Source organism: Heterodontus francisci, chromosome 12 (genome assembly GCF_036365525.1).
Source record: "Heterodontus francisci isolate sHetFra1 chromosome 12, sHetFra1.hap1, whole genome shotgun sequence".
Classification (NCBI taxonomy): Eukaryota; Metazoa; Chordata; class Chondrichthyes; order Heterodontiformes; family Heterodontidae; genus Heterodontus; species Heterodontus francisci.
The window spans coordinates 85,609,210-85,633,464 of NC_090382.1; the positions used below are offsets into that span (position 1 = coordinate 85,609,210).

Consider the following 24,255-nt stretch of genomic DNA (forward strand, 5'->3'; position numbering starts at 1 on the left):
AGCCCCCACTCTCATCCAAACAAGCTGAAAGAACCTCAAACCTGTTGGACAATCACAAAGGTTGAGGCTCCTGCACTCCTGCCCTCTGGGTCCCCTTACCTGCCTCAGCCTCAGCCACACTCTGCTGTCCCTGACCACTGACCAAATCAGAAGACCCTATCCTAAGGTATGTGTCCGCCTCCTGGTACAAAGTGTCCAGGTAACTTTCCCTGTCCCTGATGTGTCACAGTGTCTGCAGCTCGGACTCCAATTCAATGACTCTGAGCTGAAGCTCTTCGAGCCGCCAACACTTACTGAAGACCTGTTTGCCCTGGATCACACTAGCATCTAGGAGCTCCCACATGCTGCAGCCATGACACATCACCTGTCCTGCCATCCTTAATGTGTTTTTAACTACTTAATTGTTTTATTCAATTATTTATTTTATTTTTTATATATATATTTTATTAAGCTTACCTCTAGTTCCTTTACAATTGTAAACGTTCGGATTAGAATAGACCTTAATCTTACCTGATACTCACCAAACAGGTAGTTTCTTCCCAAAGCAATCACCTAACTGCTTGCCTGTGATGTTTGATGCTATGTTTGATTTAAATTAAATTAAATTAAAAGCTTACCTTTATACTCACCCCGGTGGGTCTCTGTTTCCCTGCTCTCACTATTGATTGTGATGTCATTCTGATGTCACTTTTCGATTTTTCCTTGCTCCACTTCTGCTGCTCCCATCGTGCTCCTCTCTCTCGCTCTCTCTGTATGTCTCTGGTCTCCGATTCTGGGCTTTTGGCGCACTTTTTAAACCTCCGCTCCTGCCATGCTCCTCTCTCTCTCACTCTGCCGCCGGTCTCTGGGTTGTGTGACAATATTAACTTAATAATTCCATGAGGTCTTCCATTAATATTACTTTAATTATCATTAGCAATTAGCTATTGAGACCAGCTTAATAAAGGAAGCCAGGTACTGAATAAAATCAAAGGATTTTAACAAATTCAGTAAATCACCCACGTCTAAATCATGTAGTTCAGGTTAACAGCCATAACTCTCCATTACAGCATTATTACTCACATGCATCAATCCATAATTGTAGATTTAATAATCACACTTCCTAACAAGCTGAATAATTGTAATCCTGAGATCAACAAGCAAAAAAAAAATGATTTCAGGAACACGATGTTGCAGAATAACTGAACTGAACATTATCAATAACTGCATTGACAATTTATAATCAAACAATGACTGTAGGTATATGTCCACATTTTGTTCTAGAGTATGATTTATGTTCAATAAGAGCACCGTAAATACTTGATCAGAAGTTACATTATTGTAAAATAATTCCTAAACTTCCACCAAAAATGATGGACAAAATTATAATGCTTCTTCCCCAGAATAATTTGCACCTTCATGTCATTAGCCACAAATACAATATTTCCTTTTCTTTATCATTTTGATTAGAATTTTTTATCTTCTATTACTCCCTTTCTCCAATATTGTGCTATTTAAAGGATAAGTACCTCTCTCAATTTCAATCCTCGCCACCCTGCCCCCCCACTCCCAACTGCTGATTTTAAACCTCTTCTCCCTGTATTTAACCTGATGATCTAATTTCCCATTTTATACCAGCAGTAGGAGTTTGGACTCAAGTTGGAAGAATAGAGTAGGAGTAACGGTTGACAATAGCTAACAGTATCAGCGGAAAGGAAGGCACTGACTTGGTGCTGCCGCTTGTTTCATGGTCTTTGGCAAAATTTCTCTCCTGGAAGAGAAACCACAGGGAGGATATGATTCAGGGGTCAATTTTCATTTCTATTGCTTTATGCGAACAGGTTAGAGATGGCCTCAAAATGGGGTAGGTTGCCTTACTGACCCATTCACACCAGTGAACATGCCAGCGACATTTCGAAATGATCCTACTATTGGGCACCCGAATCTCCCACCATTTTTCAGTGGTAGGCTCCTTTTGATTGGTGAATAGGGAGGCCCAGGGCTATGATTTCGATTTTAGGTTGGAACTGATTCCACGGGAGTTTGGAGTTGATGACATTTAGCCAAGGTAGGTTTTCCGTTATTCTTATTGGGTGCAGAGGAGCAGGAATATTCCTGTGACTGCCTGGAACCCTGCCCTCTGTGATCGTCACACCATTCCCTGCACTTATCTTGTCAGTGACCAGGACAGCCCGATATTCGGAATGCCTCTCTGCACCCCAAGCATGGTGATTGGATGTAAATGAGGCCGGCACATCAAAATTGTAACCATTTCTTTGCTGTGGGTATGGGCAACTGGCCAGCACATTCAAATGGTCTGTTGCTCAAATGTGAAAATTGACCCCATAATACACTTTAGCCCAAAGTTCACACAAGGGGGAATTTTTATTTTGTCCCCCAGGGCAACTTTGGAGGCGGGAGAACATATAATCAGGCGGGTTAGTGGCGGAGGGCAAACCCCACCACCTACCTGCCTCCACCCAAATTAAGCCTGTGTACGGCCTTCCCATACCATCACCAATTGAGGCTCTTAAGTGGGCAATTAATGCCCAATTAAGGGCCTCATCCTGCCTCTGCTGGTATTAGCCCAGCAGCAGGCGGGCCTGTCGCCATATGGGGAACACGCCAAGCAAACCTGTGTGGGTTGCTTGCCAGCACCGGGTGGGGGAGGGGGTCGGAGGTGCAGGAGGTCCCTCATTAAAAGACAATCAGTGCCTGAACGAGAAACCTGGCATCTGGAAGGTGGGGCTGAGATCCACCCCACTGCCCTTGCACTGACCTCCATACTCCCCTCCTTCACGATCCCCACCCCATAAAACCCCTCCCTCCCTGACTTATCTGTGGCCTGGGTCCCTCAGGAATCTACGGCTACTGGTGGGTGTATTACCGGTAGCAGCTACCAGCTCTGTGGTGGTGCTGCTCAGCAAAAGACCTGCCGATCTCTGATTGGCCGGTAGCTTTCAGAGGACAAGACTTTCATTGCCAGGGTCCTTGATTCCAGGGAAGGCCCGCCATTGTCTACTTAAGTGCCTAATTGGCACTTGATTTGGTGGGCCTTCCCCAGAGGAGTCGAAGCAGGGCTCTCACCAATGCTTTAGCCAGTGGTCGAGAGCCCAGTTGCCCAGATAAAACCCTGGACAAGTTTTTGTGATACATGAAAACAAATTGTTGTTTCCAAATGCAAGTGAGAAAATGTAAGAGATGTAAAATGGTACAGTGTCTTGGTGTGATCCCTGAGCATCTTGGTTGCATTGCTAAGCATATTTCAATACCAGATAATGTTAGTGACAAACTGAAAACAAAATCTTCATTGCCGCAGATCTGTGGCCAGAGCTGGGTTAGTTTTCTTCCTTTTTACTGACCATCATATAGTTTTCACCAGTTGCTTCACTTCTATTGACAGGGGAGTGATACCTGTCAGTACTTCTACATTTGAATCTGCAATCAAATCGAGAAACAGCACCGTCATAAAGATAGAAAGTTAACTGAAATTTTCCCATCACTTTTCACAGGGTAGATACAATCAATCATTTAATATCAGATTGTTTTCATTTCAGTAATACAAAAAATTCAGTATCAGGTGATGTGATAATGGAGTTTGCTAATGTACCAATGCATTGCTGTGCCACAGATTGTTAGTAACAAAACATGCTGGGATGTCAGAAAAGATGGTAATGCAAACTTTGTACCTGTTGGACTGGCACCTTTCTGTCAAGCTCAGGTTGATAGGAAAAATCAATCTTAAGTCATTGGGCAGAGGGCACAAATACAAGGACAGAATCTATTTGGCTAGAGCTAAGAAACAAAAAGGTGCAGTTACATTGCTGGGGGTAGGGTAAACAATTCCAGAGCTCCCTGGATGACAAAAGAGATAGAGATTAGCGTAAAGAAGAAAAAGTGTGCTTATGACAGCTGCTAGGTAGAGAATACTATTGAGAACCAGGCTGAATATGGAAAGTTCAGAGGGGAAGTGAAAAAGCAAATAAGAGAAGCAAAGAGAGAGTATGCATAGAGACTGACAGTTAACATAAAAAGGAATCCCAAAGTTTTCTATAGACATATGAATAGTAAAAGGGTGGTAAAAGGAGGAGTGCGGCCGATTAGGGACCAATAAGGGGATTTGCACATGCAGGCAGAGGGCATACCTGAGGTATTATATGAATATTTGGCATCGGTCTTTACCAAGGAATGGCAATGGTCAAAGACACTAGAAGGGTTCAAAATTGATAACAAGGAGGTGTTGGATAGGCTATCTGTACTTAAAGTGGTTAAGGAGGAGGTGTTGGATAGGCTATTTGTACTTAAAGTGGAGAAAGAACCAGGACCAGATGAGATGCATCCAAGAATACTGAGGAAAGTGAGAGTGGAAACTGCGGAGGCACTAGCCATAATTTTTCAGTCTTCCTTAGACTTAGGGGTGGTGCAAATTGTTCAAAAAAGGGTATAAAGATGAGCCCAGCAACTACAGGCTGGTCAGTTTAACTTCAGTGGTGGGGAAACTTTTAGAAAGATTAATTAAGGACAAAATTAATTGGCGCATGGACAAATACCACAAATTAATGAAAGCCAGGATGTATTTCTTTAGGGGAAATCATATTTAATTAACTTGCTGGAGTTTATTGATGAGGTAACAGAGAAGGTGGTGAGGACATTGCAGTTGATATGGTGTACATGGACTTCCAACAGGCATTTGATACAGTGCCACACAACAGACTTGTTAGCAAAGTTACAGCTCATGTAATAAATGGGACAGTAGCAACATGGATACGGAAGTGGCTGAGTGACAGAAAACAAAAAGTAATAGTTAATGAATGTTTTTCAGGCTGGAGGAAGGTATGTAGTGGAGTTCCGCAGGGGTCAGTGTTGGGACCCTTGCTTTTCCTGACATATATTAATGGCCTAGACCTTGGTGTACAGGGCACAATTTCAAAGTTTGTGGATGATATGAAACTTGGAAGCATTGTGAACTGTGAGAAGGATAGTGTAGAACTTCAAAAGGACATAGGCAAGTTGGTGGAATGTGCAAACAGGTGGCAGATGAAGTTCAATGCAGAGAAATATGAAGTGATTCATTTTGGTAGGAAGAACATGGAGAGACAATATAAAATAAAGAGTACAATTCTAAAGGGGGACCTGGCTGTATATGTGCATAAATCATTGAAGGCAGTACATAAGAACATACGAATTAGGAGCAGGAGTAGGCCATTTGGCCCCTCAAGCCTGCTCTACCATTCAATAAATTCATGGCTGAACTGAATACTCCACATTTCTACCTACCCCTGATAACCTTCCACTCCTTGCTTATCAAGAATCTATTTACCTCTGCCTTAAAAATATTCAAAGACTCTGCTTCCACCGCCTTTAGAGGAAGAGTATTCTGAAGACTCACAACCCTCTGAGAGAAAAAAGTTCTCCTTATCTCTGTCTTAAATGGGTGACCCCGTATTTTTAAACAGTGATCCCTAGTTCTAGATTCTCCCACAAAGGGAAATATCTTTTCCACATTCACCCTTCAAAGACACCTCAGGATCTCATATGTTTCAATCAAGTCACCTCTTACTCTTCTAAGTTCCAGCGGATACAAGCCTAGCCTGTCCAATCTTTCCTCAGGACAGGTTGAGAGCGCGGTTAATAAAGCATACAGTATCCTAGGCTTTATTAATAGGACCATAGTGTACAAGAGCAAGGAACTTATGTTGAACTTGTATAAAACACTAGTTCGGCCTCAGCTGGAGTATTGCTTCCAGTTCTGGGCGCCGCACTTTAGGGAAGATGTGAGTGCATTGGAGAGAGTACAGAAAAGATTCACTCGAATGGTTCCAGGGATGAGGAACTTCAGTTATGAAGATAGATTGGAGAAGTTGGGATTGTTCTCCTTGGAGAAGGGAAGGCTGGCAGGAGATTTGATAGAGGTATTCAAAATCATGAGTGGTCTGGACAGAGTAGATAGGAAGAAACTGATCCCACTCATGAAAGGATTGAGAACAAAAGGGCACAGACTTAAAGTAATTGGTAAAAGATGCAAAAGCGACACGAGGAAAAACCTTTTCATGCAATGAGTGGTTAAGGTCTGAACTGCACTGCCTGTGAGTGTGATGGAGGCAGGTTCAACTAAAGCATTCAAAAGTGAAATAGACTGTTATATGAAAAGGAAGAACATGTAGTGTTATGTGGAGAAGGCGGGGAAGTGGCACTATGTGAATTGCTCATTCAGAGAGCTGGTGCAGACACTATGGGCTGAATCGTCTCCTTCTGTGCTGTAACAATTCTGTGATTCTGTGATCCACATTCAACACTCAATGCTGAATTTTACAGACCCCACCCCCCCACAACGTAGGGGTTCATGGTGGGGGTGGCCGTAAAATGCCTCCGGGTGAGGGCCACCACGCACCCCAACACTGGGACAGTCATGCCCGATATTGCTGGCAGCAAGGCAAGGCCTTGTGGCTGCACCCCGCCCCCCTGATGCTTGGTGATGGGACAGCCATTTAAATATTTAAATAAATTAAAATTAATGAATTAATTATACTTATGCTGCTGTCTTCCGGTCCACGGTGATCTTCCTGCCACTGGCCGGCACTCCAGTGCCTTCGGATCCCCGTCCGGGGAAACGAGGCGGAACACTTTTGGGGAGAGGAGGACGAGGGTGCAGGGGATGGTGGGAAGGGTTTTATGTTACTATTTATGCACTTTGGGGGGCAAGGGGGGAGTTCAGGTGGACATGGGGGGGGGAGAGGGCAAGTAATTTTATGGTTATTGGGGTGGGTGGGAGAGGGAAAATAAATGTCTTTAATTTTTTTAATTCACTATTTCATTAAATATTTAGATATAACGGTAGGGCTCAAAGCCCTTTAAAAATGGCTCCAGCGCCTGCGCACAGGCAGCTGTTGCCATTGCCGAGCATGGCCGACCCGCCCCCTTCACCCCTTCATGTGATCGGTGGTGGAGGGGGTGGGTGGGGGGGGTGGGGTGCGAGCCGCCTGGCTATTTAAATGAGCTGTTGCACTTAGGATCGCGGTGGCTCCGGGATGTGTGGCCCTTGCAGGCCGGCCACCATTGTTTTTGCCTGCTGACGATTTCTGCAGCGGGAGTATAAATTGTGGAAAATTAGAGTTAAGACCTTAAGACACATAAATCTGATATATGTGTTCGGCTTATTTTCCTTGTTAGGGCTGATCATATTTTGAAAGCAATGTTGCAACAATTCCAGATAGCATCTAGTTCTTGCTATAATGTATAGTGCCTGTTCTTTTGAAAGAAAGTCTGCTGTAACTTGTGATATTGAGACCTACAGAGCAGCGGATCACAGGTTCACTGTCAGATCGGTGCTGTGTTAGATGATCTGAAACTCTGGTGGAGTTCTGTGAATAGCTTCGGTGGTCTCTAGAATTGCTAAACCTTCAGAAATGTTCTAGAGTCTTCAGAAACTAAATATTAAACTCCTGGTCATTGTTATGAGCAACATAGTAGAAAAATAATAGGGGCATTAAAAAAATTACAATTGCTTTTCTTTTTTTTGAACATTTATTAATAATGAACAACTCTCATTTATACCACATCTTTCATGGCCTCAGGACATCCTAAAGTGCTTTACAGCCAATGAAGTACTTCTGAAGCATCGCCACTGCTATTTTTTCTTGTAGGAAATGCATCAGCTAATTCGTGCACTGCAAGCTCCTACAAACAACTGTGTGATAATGAACAGATAATCTGTCAAATCTCTAGGGCCGGATTTGAACCCACATCCTTGTGACTGAGCCACAGCTGACACTTCTTTCTCTTTTTTTATTAATTATAAAAGCACTGGAGGGAGAAAAGGCTGCTTGACTGGACGGGCACTGGAGGCAGGAAGTGATGTGATAAAGCTTCCAGGAATACGTCGAAACAGAATTGGCACACTAGTGGTCCCTGGAAGGTGGGAGGCGGGGAGTCAGCATGCATGCAAAGCCAGGGTTTTCCTGTAATCTCTGATGAAAAATTCAGGTGTGGAATTCGAGTGAGCCCCAACAGCCAAATATCCCATCATCACTCACTGTCTTGGCTACTTAGTTCCAAAACTCGAGATGACATGCAGTAAGATTATGAGTTAACAGGAGTTACAATAAAGCGAGTCTAATAGACCCTCAGCTATTGTGTGAGACAATTCCTTATTTGATTCCTTTCAGTACATTACTGCACTGCACCCAGCATTGAAAACACCCTGGTCAAAGGCACTGCCTCTGTAACTATGTTTATGAGGAATTATTCTTCCTGACGTCCACACCTCACTGTAGCATTTGACATGCTGAATCGTGTCATCTCCATTGTCTTCCCTCTTTGATCCACCTCCAGTTCATTTTCCAGCGAGATTGCCCTCCTATCTGTCCCAACGCAACCAATTCATTTTCAGCAACAACTTCCCTTCCAGCTGTTCCACAACCACCTCAAGAATTCCCAGAGGATGTGGTTTTGGCTCTCTCTCCCTCATCTACAACCTATCCTTCAGTGGTATCTTCGATAACATGGAATCAGCTGCCACATGTATGCTGATGACATCCAGTTTTACTTCTCAACTATCTCTTGCAATCCTATGACCTCTGCAATGTATTATTGAAATGTCCGTCTGATATTAAGTCATGGATGAATCAGAATTTTCTTCAATTAAATATTGGGAAGAGTGAAGCAATAGTTTCCATCTCCCACCAAAAATGTTGCACCCTTGTTATTGACTTCATTCTTCCCTAGCTGCTTGCTCAGGTTGAACCAGACTGCACTCAACCATCCCATCTTATTTGATTCAGAACCAGGTTTCAAAACTATAGCCTGTTCATTATGAATTCAGAAGAAACGCCTATACACTGAGTGATAAGAATGTGGAACTCAACACTACAAGGAACAGTTGATGTCAATAGCACAGATACATTTAAGAGAATGCTAGATAAGCACATGAGGGAGAAAGAAATAGAAGGATATGTTGATAGAAGAAGGGTCACTAACCTGAAACGTTAACTCTGCTTCTCTTTTCACAGATGCTGCCAGACCTGCTGAGTGGTTCCAGCATTTCTTGTTTTTATTTCAGATTTCCAGCATCCGCAGTATTTTGCTTTTATGATATGTTGATAGGTTTGATGAAGAGGGATGGGAGGAGGCTTGTATGAAGCATAAACACCAACACAGAGCAGTTGGACTGAATGGCCTGTTTCTGTTGACTCACTGTAATTCTTTTTATTTTTACCTCTAACCCTGCAGCATTGCCTGCTTCCACCCATATTTTATCAATATAATTTTGTCTTCTCTACACTCGACTTTCCCAATACCCTCCTTCGCAGCCTCTCATCCTCCACAAACTCCAAATCATTTTAAGCTCTGCCATCCACATCCTGTCCTACACTAAGTCCCACTCACCCAGTACATCCCATCCTTGCCAAGCTCCTTGTCCCCCAATGGATTGATTGCAAAATTCTCATTCTTGTCTACAAACTTCTCTACAGCCTCATTTCAACTTATCTCTGCAACCTTCTCCAATCTATTGTCACTTCCCCACTCTCTTGTCATCTGAACCTGGCCTCCTCTCCATTCCCCACACTCCCCCCTCCATCTTCCATGGTAGAGCCTTCAGCTACCACTGCAGTGCTCTTTGGAATTCCCTCTCCAAATACCCTGAGCTCTCTGCCTCTCTTCTTCTATTTAAAATACACATACATTAACTCTCTCACAAAGGACAGGTGGTTAATTCTTTGCTCCTCTGGGACATGTTGTACATTAGAAACAATGGGCTGAATTTTACCAACACCCCCCACCCCCCAACCCGACGTCAAGGATCGTGGCAGGGGGGCTCGGAAAATGCCTCCAGAAGAGGCCCGCTATGGGCCGCGGCGCCGGGAAGGCCCGGCCCCATCTTGGCAGCGGCGAGGCCTCGTGGAAGCCCCCCGCCGCTCGGTGACAGGAGCAGAATTTAGATATGGTAATGAATATAAATTAATGAATTAATGACTCATCTGCTATCGCCAGCGGTCCCGTTCTGATACTGTGGTCAGTTGCCAGGACTCCCGCGACTTCGGATCTCGTCTGGAGATCCGATGCAGGACATAGGTGAGAAGGGGTGAGGAAGTAACTATTTCAGTGTGGGAGGGGGGAGTGAGGTCAAACCAATATGGTTGGTATAGGGGTTGGTGGGAAGGGTTAAAGATAAAAGTTTGTGAACTTTGGGGGTGGGGAGAAGGTCAATACACAAGGTATGTATTTTGGCGGGCTGGAAGAGAGGGCAAGGAATGAGGTGTCTGGTTATTGGGGGGGAGAGAGGCTAAACGTGTTTATTCTTTTTCATTAACTTTTAAATGCATATAACTTTAAAAATTTAAATGAAATGTAAGAGCCGGAAGCCCTATAAAAATGGCATCGGCGTCTGCACAGTGGCGCTGGATTTTTGTTTATTCGTATTGTGGGATGTGGGTGTCGCTGGCTAGGCCAGCATTTATTGCCCACCCCTAATTGTCCTTGAACTGAATGTCTTGCTAGGCCATTTCAGAGGACATTTTTGTTTAAGAGTCAACCACATTGCTGTGGGTCTGCAGTCACATGTAGGCCCGACCAGGTAAGGACAACAGATTTCCTATCCTAAAGGACATTAGTGAACCAGATGAGTTTTTACAACAATCAACAATGATTTCATGGTCACCATTAGACTAGATTTTAATTCCAGTTATATTAATTGAATTTAAATTTCACCATCTGCCGTGGTGGGATTCAAACCCAAGTCCCCAGAGCATTCGCCTGGGCTCTGGAATACTAGTCCAGTGATGTTACCATTATGCTACCGCCTCCCCATGTCATCAGGGTGAGGGGGGGAAGTTCGCCTTGGTCATGCAAATGAGCCTCCGTGTTTAATATTGTGGTGGCTCCATGGGGGTAAAGCCTGCATGTGTGCGCCACTAGCTGTGAATAGAAGTTGCTGTACAGAGCAGAAAATTGAGAAAAAAAGACCATCATAAAGACTATACACACTTACCCCTTCATTTTCTGCATTTGGTCAATGGTGTCTGGAATAGGAACATTGAGTGTTTCAGGCAGAAACAAGATCAGAATTGTTGACAACAAGGTCAAACCCCCAATCAGAATAAAAGGCAGAAACTCATGATGAATGCCTGTGAAAATATAGAGATAGACAAATATATTATCTATCAGGTGAAGGCCAGCACATCCACATAAGACAGCACATGTAGCACAGGTCTCGTGATCTATAGACCTCCTTAAATGTATTAACTATGTACGTATATTCAAGTAGTATGAGGACTTTTTCATTTCTATTTTTGAGGTTAGTTTTCTCCTGCCTGTCTTTGACACTTTGCCAGCCCCCATTTTCCTATAAAGAGATTAGTAAATTGGCCGCAATCACCAACAGGAGAATTGGTCTGGAATTACTTTGTTTTTTCCTTGAAATTTCTGGGAAAGCAACATGGATAGATTTGGAATTTATTGCAAGAGTAGAGTCATAAAGTCATAGAGTTATACAGCACAGAAACAGGCCCTTCGGCCCATCGTTTCTGTGCTGGCCATCAAGCACCTAACTATTCTAATCCCATTTTCCAGCCCATAGCCTTGTATGCTGTGGCGTTTCAGGTGCTCATCGAAATACTTCTTAAATGTTGTGAGGGTTCCTACCTCTACCACCTCTTCAGGCAGTGCATTCCAGATTCCAACCACCATCTGGGTGAAAAGTTTTTTCCTCAAATCCATTCTAAACCTCCTGCACCTAACCTTAAATCTATGCCCCTTGGTTATTGACCCCTCCACTAAGGGAAAAAGTTTCTTCCTATCTAACCTATCAATGCCCCTCATAATTTTGTATACCTCAATCATATCGCCCCTCAGCCTTCGCTGCTCTAAGGTAAATAATCCTAGCCTTTTCAATCTCTCTTCATTGCTGAAATGCTCCAGCCAAGCAACATCCTGGTGAATCTCCTCTGCACCCTCTCCACTGCAATCACATCCTTCCTATAGCGTGGTGCCCAGAACTGTACACAATACTCCAGCTGTGGCCTAATTAGCATTTTATATAGCTCCATCATAACCTCTCTGCTCTTATATTCTCTGCCTCGGCTAATAAAGGCAAGTGTCCCATTTGCTTTCCTAACCACCTTATCTACCTGTGCTGCTGCCTTCAGTGATCAATTGCCGTGTTGGTCCTCCCAAAATGCATCACCTCACATTTCCCAGGATTAAATTCCATTTGCCACAGCTCTGCCCATCTTATCAGCCTATCTATATCGTCCTGTAATCTAAGGCTTTCCTCCTCACTATTTACGACATCACCAATTTTCGTGTCATCTGCGAACTTACTGATTATACCTCATATATTCACGTCTAAATCATTAATGTACACTACAAGCAACAAGGGTCCCATTGGTACACCATTGGTCACAGGCTTCCACTCGCAAAAACAACCCTCGGCCATCACCCTCTGCCTCCTGCCACTAAGCCAATTTTGGATCCAATTTGCCAAATTGCCCTGGATCCCATGCGGGATCTTATCAAAAGCCTTACTGAAGTCCATATAGACTACATCAACTGCTTTACCCTCATCTACACATTTCGTCAGCGCCTCAAAAAATTCAATCAAGTTAGTCAGACACGATCTCCCCCTGACAACGTCATGCTGACCATCCCTGATTAATCCCTGCCTCTCCAAATGGAGATAAATCCTGTCCTTCAGAATTTTTTCCAATAGTTTCCCAACCACTGATGTTAGCTTCACCGGCCTGTAATTACCTGGTTTATCCCTGCTACCCTTCTTAAATAATGGTACCACATTCGCTGTCCTCCAATCCTCTGATACCTCTCCTGTGGCCAGAGAGGATTTGAAAATTTGTGTCAGGGCCCCTGCAATCTCCTCCCTTGCCTCACATAACAGCCTGGGATACATCCCATCTCTTTATTACAAGATCAAACCCGTGATCTGCCATTCTGTGTTGCAGTGCATTAGGACACCAACATGATGTGCTATGGTTTCAGATATTGCGTGTGTTTTAAAAAGAATATCCTGTACAACAGGATAAATCCAGCCATTTCCTTGTTCTTGATTTCATGCTTGTCATAAAGTGAGTATCATTCAAAAACGCTAATGTGTTCCACATGCACGCTGATACCACCCAGCTCTACCTCGCAAGTATCTCTCTCAACCCCTGCACTGTCTTTGTTCTGTCACATTGCTTGTACAACATCCAGTCCTGGATGAGCAGAAATTTCCTCCAACTAAATATTGGGAAGATTAAACCCATTGTCTTTGATCCCTACCACAAACTCAGTTCCTTAGCTACAGACACCATAAGGTGAAATTTACCAGCCCCTGGGGTGCAGAATGCCATCAACTGCACACACCTGGCTTTGCGGACACTGTGTCTAAATGCTGACATATACTGCAATTGCAAAGTGTTCCACTCTCTGAATGTGCAGTTCATATGATACCATGCTCAGCAAGTCATAGAGTGGTCAGGAAAGAGTGCTTTGTTAACAAGGTGCTAAATTGAATTTGGTGCAAATGGGAATTTGGTGAAGAAGGTGATGATTTTTATTTTGTTTTACCTCCAGTAACTGGTGAGTATTTTTCTTTTGTCTCTAAGGCAGGAAACTGCAACTTATAATTACTTTTGCAAATATGAGTTTTTGTTTTTTAATGGAATGTATTTTTGTTGAACATTTTGAATTGTTTCTTTAAATGTTTCCCACTCTTTATTTACTGCCATACCTTTTAGTCCACTTACTCAATCAACCTTAGCCAGCTCTCCTCTCATACCAATGTAATTGGCTATATTTATGCTTGGGGTTCCTGTTTGGGACTGGAGAATGCCGCTTTCAAACGTTATACGGAATTCTATTGTATTATTATCACTTTTTCCCAGCGGATCTTTTACTGTGAGATTACTAATTAAACCTGCATCATTGCACAATACTAGATCTAAAATATATTTATCCCTAATTGGTTCCATCGCATATGTTCCAGGAAATTCTCATGAACGCATTCTACATACTCATCTTCCAGAACACCTTTGCCAATTTGATTTGTCCAATCTATGAAGATGAAAGTCCCCATGATTATTACATTGCCTTTGTTACAGGCTTGAATTATTTCTTGATTAATGCTCTGTCCATCAGTATAGCTGCTGTTAGAGGGCCAAGAAACTACTCACAACAGCATTTTTGGACACTTATTATTCTAATCTCCTCCCACACTGATTCAAGTTCCTGATCTTCAGAGCCAATAACCTTTCTCAATACTATCCTTATTTCATCCTTATCAGGGCTACCCTTCCTCCTTTTCCATTCTGTTTGTCTTTTCGAAATGTTATGTACCCTGGAATATTTATTTCCCAACCTTGATCACCTTGTAACCATGTCTCTGTAATGGCAATTAGATTAAAACCAGTCACCTCAATTTTTGCTGCTAGTTCAACTATCATATTATGAAAACTTTGTGCATTCAGATAAAAAAAACCTTTAATTTTAGTTTTTGCTACTATTCTTTGCATGGACCTTATTCACTGATGCACTATTAAACTCATCGTTAAATTATCTGTCCCTTCCTGTTACACTGTTTGTCTTCACCCAAATCATTACACTGCCTTGACTTTTTTCTTTAGATTTCGAAATCTCCCTTCATCTGACCATTCCCTCTCCCTTTTAGTTTAAAACCCTATCCACAGTCTTAGGTATAAAATTTGTCAGGACATTGCTGCCAGCCCAGTTTAAGTGGATCCCATCCCAATGGAACAGCCCCCTCTTTCATCAGTACTGGTGCCACTGCCCCATAAAATGAAACTCCTTCTTACAACACTTTTAAGTCATGCATTTAATTCTCTAATCTGGTTGACCTTATGCCTAATGATGCATGGCTCGTTTAACAATCCAGAGACTACTACCTTTGAGATTTGCACTTTAATTTGGACCCTAACTCTTTAAACTTTCTCAGCAGAACATCATTCTTAGTTCTACCGATGTCATTGGTTCCTCGGTGGACCATGACAACTGGATCCATCCCCTCCTACTCTGAGTTCATCTCCAGCGAGGCGATGTCTTTAACGCTGACATTGGGCAGGCAACACAACCTTCAGAACTCCAGTCATGGGTGCAAAAAACAGTAGCTATCCCCTTGACTGTACTGGTTGATGGCAAATGTTCATCCTGGAGTTTAGCTACTAGTGGTGTACCGCAAGGATCTGTTTTGGGGCCACTGCTGTTTGTCATTTTTATAAATGACCTGGAAGAGGGTGTAGAAGGGTGGGTTAGTAAATTTGCGGATGACATGAAGGTCGGTGGAGTTGTGGATAGTGCTGAAGGATGTTGTCGGGTACAGAGGGACATAGATAGGCTGCAGAGCTGGGCTGAGATGGCAAATGGAGTTTAATGCGGAAAAGTGTGAGGTGATTCACTTTGGAAGGAGTAACAGGAATGCAGAGTACTGGGCTAATGGGAAGATTCTTGGTAGTGTAGATGAGCAGAGAGATCTTGGTGTCCAGGTACATAAATCCCTGAAAGTTGCTACCCAGGTTAATAGGGCTGTTAAGAAGGCATATGGTGTGTTAGCTTTTATTAGTAGGGGGATCGAGTTTCGGAGCCACGAGGTCATGCTGCAGCTGTACAAAACTCTGGTGAGGCCGCACCTGGAGTATTGCATGCAGTTCTGGTCACCGCATTATAGGAAGGATGTGGAAGCTTTGGAAAGGGTGCAGAGGAGATTTACTAGGATGTTGCCTGGTATGGAGGGAAGGTCTTACGAGGAAAGGCTGAGGGACTTGAGGTTGTTTTCGTTGGAGAGAAGGAGGAGGAGAGGTGACTTAATAGAGACATATAAGATAATCAGAGGGTTAGATAGGGTGGATAGTGAGAGTCTTTTTCCTTGGATGGTGATGGCAAACACGAGGGGACATAGTTTTAAGTTGAGGGGTGATAGATATAGGACAGATGTTAGAGGTAGTTTCTTTACTCAGAGAGTAGTAGGGGCGTGGAATGCCCTGCCTGCACCAGTAGTAGACTCGCCAACTTTAAGGGCATTTAAGTGGTCATTGGATAGACATATGGATGAAAATGGAATAGTGTAGGTCAGATGGTTTCACAGGTCGGCGCAACATCGAGGGCCGAAGGGCTTGTACTGCGCTGTAATGTTCTAAAAAAAAAAATACCATATTCATTTTCACTCCCCCGACTTGAAACGTTTGCTGCACTATGGTGCTATGGTCAGTTTTGCTCCTCCACCCTGCAGTTCTTGTTCTCATCCACACAAGGTCAAGGGCTGAGTCTCCTCCATCACTACATCCTGGATCCCCATAACTGCCTGACTTGCAGTCACATCCTCCTGTCCCTGACTATTGACCAACTCTAAAGTTCTACTTAACCTCAGGGTGTGACTGCCTTTTGAAACAAAGTGTCCAGGTAACTCTCCTCCTCCCTGATGCCCCACAGGATCTTCAGCTCGGACTCCAGCACAACAACTTCAAGCCAAAGTTGCTCAAGCCACAGTCACTTACCACAGAAAATTTAGTAAATTAAGGTAATAGCAAGTTACAGTCTCCTAGCTTGGAGACAAAAGAAGAAAACTCATCAGCTACTGGAGGTAAAACACAAAGAATTAATAGCAGCATGTACTTCCGCCTCTGCACCGAATTCCCACTTGCACCAAATTCCCAACATTAGTACTCAGAAGTTAGGCTGTATGCCAGTTTTGGAACAATATATCTCATCAGCTGTTTCCTTCAAAAATGAGCAAGTAATCAGCCCAAGTGTTTTTTTTTGTCTGTGTGAATGTGTGAGAGTGAGGGGCTAAGGTAAAAAGGGGACTTTAAAACTTATGCTTTACTTCATTACTAGTTAAGACTTGTTCTAAAATAAATTGATAACTTTGTTGTTCATTATTAAAGAAACCTGGTTCACGTGTTCTATTCTGGAAAAATACAGTATATGATTGACTGAATTAGTAAGTGGGAAAATTTAAAATATATGTTGTGACTTGTGGAGAAGTGGGACTAGAATAAACATTGCACTCCTCCCGCCTCCATCGTAACACAGGACGATATTAGTTGATGCTTGATTAATGCCAACATATAAGTTATTATACATTAATGCATATTTAGTACGTGTTCATTCTACAGCATATAGGAAGTACCAGGAACATAAGAGGATAAGAAAAAGGTACAGGAATAGGTCATATGGTCCCTTGAACCTGCTCCAACAATCAATAATATTATGGCAGATCTTCAACCGCAACTCCACATTCCATTTGATCCCCATACCTCTTGATTTTATTACAGTCCAAAAATCTACTGAGCCAGCATTGAATATTCCTTGAATGTAGGAATATCCTACTGGTTAATATTAGAAGAGATATTCCTACACTGCATCACCATGACATTTCAATGGAGCGGGGCACCATAAGCAGAGGCGCTACATGACCATGAGATACCTCATCACACCCCCTTATATTCTACCTACATATAGAAGTTAAACTGTTATCTTACCAAGATAAAAAATGTAAGGCGAGATGATGCCACCCAGACGGCAGGCCATTGAGCTCAGTCCGACACCCATGTTTCTTACTGTAGTTGGGAACAGCTCAGCAGTATAGACATAAACTATGGAGAAGCTAGATGTGGCCCCAAATTTTCCAATCATCACCAGCACTGTAGCAAGTGCTGAAAGACCTAGAAGAACACACAGAACCGTAAACTTAGTGGAAGGAGCACAAGTGCATGTCTGTATAATCCTGTCACACAATTGAGACGCAGGCTGATTTTCCAAATATGTGCTTCTGTCATGCACCCTCGGCAACTGGGAGTACTTCTGGACATTCACAGTGGCACTTCCCATCCATTAAAATTAATAGATGGAAAAGTAAGCATCCACAATTTCCCATTATATGTTCCTAATGATTGAGATTCTGCACTGAAAGCATGCATTCATTACACCAGCTCCTCAATGTTGATGTTATAATTACTGGGCTGGTGGTAGTTAAGCGCCTCTTTAAACAATTCATCTCTTCAGTCCAGCAACAGTTTAAAATTAATGTTTCATATGACGAAATTAGTATGCCTCATTCGTGGCAGGTGGGGTCTTCATGACACCTCCACACCCAACGGAATGAAATGAGATTTTTAGAAGAAGATAAAAGCAAAATACTGCGGATGCTGGAAATCTGAAATAAAAACAAGAAATGCTGGAACCACTCAGCAGGTCTGGCAGCATCTGTGAAAAGAGAAGCAGAGTTAACGTTTCGGGTCAGTGACCCTTCATCGGAACTGAAGACTGGCCACTAGTCTTAGGAGTTCAGACTTTCTACCTTTGCATGAAATGTGATCCCACACTGCTCAGCCATTTTTCTCAACTCTTCCATAGACAGTGCTTTTAACTTATCCCAAATTACTTCACCCTTGCTTGGGGAGTTACTGACTTCAGTCGCCGACATGTTAGTATTCTAGCACACACAAACACAAGAAAGCCTGTATTGACAACGTTTCTCTATTTGATTGGGATTAATTTGATTTCCCACTTCCAATTTCTCGTTTGTCTGTGGGTCGAATCCATATGTTAGCCCCCAAATTTCTGTTACAACCAGGTGAGAAAGGGATCGAGGGGTTCCCTCTCAGCCTCTGCCTGGTTCGACTGTTACAGGTTTAATTTTTAAAACACCGTGTTTTTAGCTCCCCCTCAGTGAATCTTTGTATGCTTTGCTCTACAATTGCCCTCCAATTGTAAGGCAAAGAAATCAACCAAACAGGTTTTTTTATATTTAAACAAGAAAGGTGTAAGTTTACTAACCTTAAAACTCTAATTCAGTTAAAACTACTACGAATATGCAACGCGAGCATACTAGCATGCATACGCGATACACACATGCAGATAGAGGCAGAAAAGGAGCAAGAATAAAGGGGAAAAGTTTGAAGCAATAGCTGAAGGTCATTTACTGTCCTTTGAGTTCAGTGTAGAGCCTTTGATTGCAGTTAAATCTTGCCGTTTCGTGGGGCCCAGTGCACACTTTCAAAATTGTTTCAATGGAGAGGTTTCTCTCTTGAGGTTTAAGTGACTTCAGTGGATCTGGAAATTTGTGAGCGAGAGAGAACCAGGGAGAGAGACTTTCCTTCTCTTTTGTCTTCAAAGCAGTCTCTGACTTCAAACTGTCCTGTGAACACAGTTCAAAAACCCTGGGCCAACAAGTTAGTCATGTGACTAGTTGTTTTTTAACAAACTCTCCTGCGTTTTTGTGGATTCCTTTCATCTTAGCAGACACCCACGGTGGGGGTGGGGGGGGGGGGGGGAAATGGAATGCTGGCTTGTTCCACCTTCGATATCTGGTGATCAAAATCCATTTGGGTTAACTGGATCAGGGAGCAGTTCTATTATCTTTTCCTGGGCAACTGTCGCTTAGAATGCAAATTTGTCCAGCCACTGCTGATCTCTTTAAACAATTCATCTCTTCATTCCAGCAACAGTTTAAATTAATATGCCTCATTCGTGGCAGCTGGAGTCTTCATGACACTAGTCAAATAAAAAACAATAGGTATGGACAGTCTGGTTCAGCTAAAGTCAATGACTGAGGAGAATGCTGGAGTTGATGGTGAGAGCATGGAGGTGGTCGCAAGATAGTTAATGGTTTTGATCTTCCCAGTGTTTAACAAAGAACAAAGAACAAAGAACAGTACAGCACAGAAACAGACCATTCGGCCCTCCAAGCCTGCGTCGATCTTGATGCCTGTCTAAACCAAAACCTTCTGCACTTCTGGGGACCGTATCCCTCTATTCCCTTCCTATTCATGTATTTGTCAAGATGCCTCTTAAACATCGCTATCGTACCTGCTTCCACCACCTCCCCCGGCAGTAAGTTCCATGCACTCACCACCCTCTGTGTAAAGAACTTGCCTCGCACATCCCCTCTAAACTTTGCCCCTCGCACCTTAAACCTATGTCCCCTAGTAACTGACTCTTCCACCCGGGGAAAAAGCTTCTGACTATCCACTCTGTCCATGCCGCTCATAACTTTGTAAACATCTATCATGTCGCCCCTCCACCTCCGTCGTTCCAGTGAAAACAATCCAGGTTTATCCAACCTCTCCTCATAGCTAATGCCCTCCAGACCAGGCAACATCCTGGTAAACCTCCTCTGTACCCTCTCCAAAGCCTCCACGTCCTTCTGGTAGTGTGGCAACCAGAATTGCACGCAATATTCTAAGTGTGGCTTAACTAAAATTCTGTACAGCTGCAGCATGACTTGCCAATTTTTATACCCTGTTCCCCGACCGATGAAGGCAAGCATGCCGTATGCCTTCTTGACTACCTTATCCACCTGCGTTGCCACTTTCCACAGTGACCTGTGGACCTGTACGCCCAGATCACTCTGCCTGTCAATACTCCTAAGGGTTCTGCCATTTACTGTATACTTCCCACCTGCATTAGACCTTCCAAAATGCATTACCTCACATTTGTCCGGATTAAACTCCATCTGCCATTTCTCCGCCCAAGTCTCCAACCGATCTATATCCTGCTGTATCCTCTGACAATCCCCATCACTATCCGCAACTCCACCAACCTTTGTGTCGTCCGCAAACTTACTAATCAGACCAGCTACATTTTCCTTCAAATCATTTATATATACTACAAAGATCAAAGGTCCCAGCACAGATACCTGCGGAACACCACTAGTCAGATCCCTCCATTCAGAAAAACACCCATCCACTGCTACCCTCTGTCATCTATGACCGAGCCAGTTCTGTATCCATCTTGCCAGCTCATCGCTGATCCCGTGTGACTTCACCTTTTGTATCAGTCTGCCATGACGGACCTTGTCAAAGGCTTTACTGAAGTCCATATAGATAACATCCATTGCCCTTCCTTCATCAATCATCTTTGTCACTTCCTCAAAAAACTCAATCAAATTAGTGAGACACGACTTCCCCTTCACAAAACCATGCTGCCTCTTGCTAATAAGTTCGTTTGTTTCCAAATGGGAGTAAATCCTGTCCCAAAGAATCCTCTCTAATAATTTCCCTACCACTCACCGGCCTATAATTTCTTGGATTATCCTTGCTACTCTTCTTAAACAAAGGAACAACATTGGCTATTCTCCAGTCCTCTGGGACCTCACCTGTCGCCAATGAGGATGCAAAGATTTCTGTCAAGGCCCCAGCAATTTCTTCCCTTGCCTCCCTCAGTATTCTGGGGTAGATCCCATCAGGCCCTGGGGACTTATCTACCTTAATGCTTTGCAAGACACCCAACATCTCCTCCTTTTTGATAATGAGATGACTGAGGCTATCTACACTCCCTTCCTGAGGCTCATTATCCACCAAGTCCTTCTCTTTAGTGAATACTGATGCAAAGTACTCATTTAGTACCTCGTCCATTTCCTCTGGCTCCACACATAGATTCCCTTCTCTGTCCTTGAGTGGGCCAACCCTTTCCCTGATTACCCTCTTGCTCTTTATATACGTATAAAAAGCCTTGGGATTTTCCTTAATCCTGTTTGCCAATGACTTTTCATGACCCCTTTTAGCCTTCCTGACTCCTTGCTTAAGTTCCTTTCTACTATCTTTATATTCCTCAGGGGATTCGTCTGTTCCTCGTCTTCCAGCTCTTATGAATGCTTCCTTTTTCTTTTTTGACTAGGCTCACAATATCCCGCGTGATCCAAGGTTCCCGAAACTTGCCAAATTTATCCTTCTTCCTCACAGGAACATGCTGGTCCTGGATTCTAATCAACTGACGTTTGAAAGAATCCCACATGTCAGATGTTGATTTACCCTCAAACAGCCGCCCCCAGTCTTAATTCTTCAGTTCTTGCCTAATATTGTTATAATTAGCCTTCCCCCAATTTAGCACCTTGACCCAAGGACTACTCTTATCCTTATCCACAAGTACCCTAAAACTTATGGAATTATGGTCACTGTTCCCGAAATGCTCCCCTACTGAAACTTCAACCACCTGGCCAGGCTCATTCCACAATACCAGATCCAGTATGGCCCCATCCCTAGTTGGACTATCTACATATTGTTTCAAGAAGCCCTCCTGAATGCTCCTTACAAATTCTGCCCCATCCAAGCCCCTGGCACTAAGTGAGTCCTAGTCAATATAGGGGAAGTTAAAATCACCCACCACTACAACCCTGTTACCTTTACATCTTTCCAAAATCTGTCCACATATCTGCTCCTCTACCTCCCGCTGACTGTTGGGAGGCCTGTAGAAAACCCCCAACATCGTGACGACACCCTTCCTATTCCTGAGCTCCACCCATATTGCCTCACTGCAGGACCCCTCCGAGGTGTCCTCCCGCAGTACAGCTGTGATATTCTCCTTAACAAGTAATGCAACTCCCCCACCCCTTTTACATCCCCCTCTATCCTGCCTGAAGCTTCTAAATCCTGGAACATTTAGCTGCCAATCCTGTCCTTCCCTCAACCAAGTCTCTGTAATAGCAACAACATCATATTTCCAAGTACTAATCCAAGCTCTAAGTTCATCTGCCTTACCTGTTATTCTTCTCGTATTGAAACAAATACACTTCAGACCACCAGTCCCGCTGTGCTCTGCAACATCTCCTTACCTGTTCTTCCTCTTAGTCTTACTGCCTTATTTACTAGTTCCCCCTCATTTATTTCACTTGCTGTCCTACTGCTCTGGTTCCCACCCACCCCCCCCCTCAAACTAGTTTAACCCCTCCCGAGTGACGCTAGCAAACCTCGCAGCCAGGATATTTGTGCCTCTCCAGTTTAGATGCAACCCGTCCTTTGTGTGCAGGTCCCATCTGTCCCTGAAGAGATCCCAATGGTCCAGATATCTGAAACCCTCCCTTCTACACCAGCTGTTCAACCACGTGTTTAGCTGCATTATCTTCCTATTTCTAGCCTCACTGGCATGTGGCACAGGGAGTAATCCTGAGATTACAACCCTGGAGGTCCTGTCTTTTAACTTTCTACCTAACTCCGTAAACTCCCCCTGCAGGACCTCATCACTCTTCCTGCCTATTTCGTTGGTATCCATGTGTACCACAACCTCTGGCTGTTCACCCTCCCCCTTCAGAATGCCCCCTGTCCGTTCAGAGACATCCTTGACCCTGGCACCAGGGAGGCAACATACCATCCTGGAGTCTCTTTCACGTCCACAGAAGCGCCTATCTGTGCCCCTGACTATAGAGTCCCCTATAACTATTGCTCTTCTGTGCTTTAACGTCAGGAAATTATGACTCATAAGAGACTCCTGGTGTTAAATAAACAATGATACAGAGGCACTGGAGGGTTGAGAGTGGTAGAATTGGTTGTCATTCGTGTACATGTGGAAGCTGACCCCATACCTCAATATGATGTCGACAAGGATCTGCATACTGATGTTGATAAGGAAGAAATCAGCGATAAATCATTTGGGATTCCAAAAGTAAAGGTGTGGTGGAATAGAAGTCATTGCGAGAGCTACTCTGGCTGTGATCATATAGACAAGACTGGAACAATTGAAGACATTTCCTGTTGGATAATAACTGCATTGCTCCTGGCGGTGGCTCATTTAAATAGCCGGGGCGACCCGCCCTTCCCCCCCAAACACGTGAAGGGGTGGGCTGTCCATCGCCAGCAATGGTGGCAGCTGCCGGGCTGCAGATGCTGTCGCCATTTTTAAAGGGCAGCCAGCCCTTCCAGCATATTTATATTTTTAAAGATACGCACACCAAACTTATCAAACAAAATTCTAATACCCCTTTCGCACCCCCCCCCCACAATAACAATTACATTAATATTTGCCCTTCCCCTCCCCCCAAACACTTACCTTTGAAACCTGACCTTCCCTACACCACCCCCACCCTTCCCAAGACTGTACAAAGTTTAAAGTTTACTCCTTCCAACCATCCCCTATACTCATTACGTTTATTTGACCTGTCCTCCCCCTCCGCACTGGAAATCTTCACTCATCCCCCTTCCACACCAGTGTCATGCCAGCTTTCCCCAGATGGGGAATTGAAAGCACAGGAGTGCCGCCACCACACTGAGGATCGCGGCGGGCGCGGAAGATTGCAGGTTAATTAATTTAAATTTATTCATTTCATTGATTTAAATATGTAAATACCAGTCCCATCATCCAGCGGTGGGGGGTGGGGGGACGGGAGCGCTATGGAGCCTTGCCGCTGCCTGGAAGAGTGGGGCTGGACCATCCCGGCGTCAAGCTCTGTGGCGGGCCTCTGTTGCGACCATCTTCTGGCCCCCCAACCGCCCCCTCGCCATGGAGCCTGACATCGTAGGCTCGGTAAAATTCAGCCCATCGTGTCAAATCTATGTT

At 43.8% G+C, this 24,255-nt stretch overlaps 1 protein-coding gene across 3 annotated transcripts in view; it reads right to left on the minus strand.

Moving 5' to 3' along the window:
• Window positions 1–886: 886 nt before the first annotated feature.
• Window positions 887–24,255, minus strand: part of LOC137375970 (organic cation/carnitine transporter 2-like) — a 117,509-nt gene continuing 94,140 nt past the window's right edge. For 2 of the 3 annotated variants that reach the window (XM_068043782.1, XM_068043785.1), the window contains 3 exons: window positions 17,466–17,648; window positions 10,967–11,102; window positions 887–3,417 (listed from right to left, as the gene is read on the minus strand). In XM_068043782.1, the coding sequence (XP_067899883.1) occupies window positions 3,318–3,417; window positions 10,967–11,102; window positions 17,466–17,648 (419 nt within the window). In that variant the 3' untranslated portion in view covers window positions 887–3,317. Of the gene's footprint in view, window positions 3,418–10,962; window positions 11,103–17,465; window positions 17,649–24,255 lie in introns of those variants that run through there. The other variant, XM_068043784.1, reaches the window with a different exon arrangement.